Source organism: Berghia stephanieae, chromosome 8, assembly GCF_034508935.2.
Source record: "Berghia stephanieae isolate SIO BIC M18660-M18661 chromosome 8, UCSD_Bste_1.3, whole genome shotgun sequence".
Taxonomy (NCBI): Eukaryota; Metazoa; Mollusca; class Gastropoda; order Nudibranchia; family Aeolidiidae; genus Berghia; species Berghia stephanieae.
The window spans coordinates 41,222,916-41,225,979 of record NC_088367.1 but is presented as its reverse complement, the minus strand read 5'-3'; the positions used below and the strand labels follow the sequence as shown (position 1 = coordinate 41,225,979).

Sequence of the window (3,064 nt, the reverse complement as noted above, 5' to 3'; positions counted from 1 at the left end):
CTATATACTCAGAAAGGGACTTGGGGATCATTTGTGTTTTGATGAACATATATTATGTGATTGTATAAAAAGAGTGAACAAGTTTGTAGGAATTATATACAGAAGCTGTAGCTATCCTGATTTTAAAACGTCAGTCCAACTTTATTAGTCTGTCATAAGACCTTGTCTAGAGTACGCAAATAGTATTTGGAGTCCCCTATTTAAGCGACAGTTTGTTAACATTGAGAACGAACAAAGACGCGCTACAAGACTTTTACCTGACATTCGACATCTATCTTATTTAGAAAGATTAAAGTATCTAAATTTTCCTTCACTAAAATGTCGTAGAATAAGAGGTGATCTTATTCATATATATATATATATATATATATATATATATATATATATATATATATATATATATATATATAGACTCGTGCATGGTTCTTACAATATGATAATGATTTTTTAATTATTCGCATGTTACAAACGCTAGGGGATATAAGTTTAAGATAATCTTTGAAAGATGTAATTCGTCTATTATGAAAAATAATCTAATTCAATTAACTGTGACAATTTGGAATAATCTGAAGTTTGAGACAAAAATTTATAATTCAATTTATGTTTTTAAGAATGCCATTGACATAGATCTTACCAACATTATATTTGATTTTGACGAAAAAATGTAACATGATATTGGAAATTATTGTCTTTTGTATAACAATTATTTGAAACTCTCGAATTAATGTAAATAGAGTTATTTATCTCTAGCTACTACGAATAATGAATACGACACTTATTTGTGTATTAGATATTTAATTCTCAATATTATCAATTAATTGACATTGAATACGAATTATATAATTGATAAATTGTATCTATGCATAAAAGTTACACATAGCATATTCAATTCAATTCAAATATTCATTTATTGTCGGCATTTAAAAAATGTTTCATAGATAATGTAGTCAGGCTAATAGAAGCCTTTGACCGACATAGGTTTTAACACATAGTGCATAAAATTACATAGTAATACATTTTCGCTTAAAAACATTCCCTCATCAAGATTCTAATCATGACACACAAAGAAAAGTAACATTCATAATATTATTATAAAGGGTTTTAGAACCTATTAGCTCTTAAACGATAGGATACGATTAAAGTGCTTTACGATTGATCCCAAAATCAACACCAACTCTAAACAAAGAGAACGAGGCATAAAGCGTTTTAGACACAATGGCATTTATTTGGTTGTTCAACAATGATAACATTGTCAACGGCATCTCGGTTATGTGGAATGAGAGACTATGACCCAAGATCCTTGTCCAAGGACTCAATCTGAGTTGCCCACACTCCGACACGAATCAAGGACTTTCAAGTCATGTTTAAATGTCATAATAATAATAATAATAATAATAATAATAATAATAATGATAATAATAATAATAATAATTTTAAAAAATAATAATAATAAATAATAATAATAATAATAATAATAATAATAATAATAATAATAATAATAATAATAAAATAATAATAATAATAATAATAATAATAAATAATAATAATAATAATAATGTTCTAGGTACGGAGTGAAAATTATAAACTGATGATGGGGGAAGGTTGGGGGTAGGGGGGGGGGGCGGGGGGGGGGGGGGGGCACAACCAACCAAAGTTTTGGCCGCAGGGGAGACAATGATATGAGATCGAAGAGAAAAAGCCGTCGGCACTTGAATGGCTCTTTGAAAAATAATCCTATTTTCTTCCATTTACCCATACTGATGTGACCGAACTATGTTGCATGCGCCGTAAAACCCTTTACAAACAAAGGTTTTACATTCGTCGTTGTATTCAACAGTAAGTATCCCCCCCCCCCCCCCCCCCCCTTCCCTCTTCCCCACAGAATAGTATACGAATTTTTTAAAAAACTACCTCAGAGAAAATTGAAGAACAAAAAAAAAAAAGTGAAAATTCAAATAACGTTTGATGGGCGGCTGACAACTTCTTTTTCGGGGGTTGGGGTGGGGGTGGGGGTATGATAATAATGTTAGCTACAAGGTCTAAAAACAAACAAACCAATAATAAAAACAAGGAAAAACAACAATAAAAATAAAAATAAATTTCACAACATGAAGAAGCAGTTCCATAAATGAAAACACGGCTAACCTAGCATAAATCTAAAAATATTGTTGAAAAATAAAATTAATTTGGGCGGCCGGCCCATAACTTGCAGTCTCTTTTTTGACAATTTTTGTGTAGTGTTGGGGGGGGGGGGGCGTGATTATTACCTAAAAATACCCCCCCCCCCCCGCCACCCCCCACCCCCCAAATGCAAAAACAGCAACAAACACAAACAGGCAAGCAATTAATAAATAGAAGGAAAAAAAATTACCTCTTCAACATAAAGAAACAGTTCCATAAACGAAAATACGGTTATAAGCCGGGGAGCCAAAATCTTGGTCTCCCTAGCCAAAACGGGCCATTATTAATATTATTATTATTACTATTATTATTATTATTATTATTATTATTATTATTATTATTATTATTATTATTATTATTATTATTATTATTATTATTATTATTATTAATATTATTATCATCATCATCATCAGTATTATTTTCCAAATAAGGCATATCTAAATCTTACCTGACAAAGTTCTTGCTACTTTCATCCTTGGTCGGGTAGAGTCACTCACATATTCATTAGAACTGTCATCAAGAAACCTTTTTCTGGGTAAAACACAACAACTGTTCATACCATCAAATGCCGACACCGAAGAAGCCATTATGAAATGCGTCTATAACAATTGATAAATTATATGTAATTCTGGAGTTTATCCGTTTATCTGTCTATTAATGACTTAGAATGAGTTTATAAATCAAACAGCAAATAGTATTATAAAAATACAGTTTAAAAATGACGAATATGATTCCAATCAAGAAGAATATAATTCACACAACTTGAGTTTTTAAAACTGTTTTATACAATAATGAATATATAACACTGAATCGAGAACTCAAAACCTCCAACGATGTCTTAGTGAATACAAGAGATGAAATAACTGGTGATGAATTTTAGAGA

The 3,064-nt window shown here is 30.5% G+C and overlaps 1 protein-coding gene across 1 annotated transcript in view; it reads right to left on the bottom strand.

Moving 5' to 3' along the window:
- LOC144979010 (uncharacterized) overlaps positions 1–2,844 on the bottom strand; it is an 8,158-nt gene extending 5,314 nt beyond the window's left edge. Inside the window, exon 1 of the mRNA XM_078925626.1 lies at positions 2,630–2,844. Coding sequence (XP_078781752.1) covers positions 2,630–2,768 — 139 coding nt within the window. The 5' untranslated portion in view covers positions 2,769–2,844. The remainder of the gene's footprint in view (positions 1–2,629) is intronic.
- Positions 2,845–3,064: the final 220 nt, after the last annotated feature.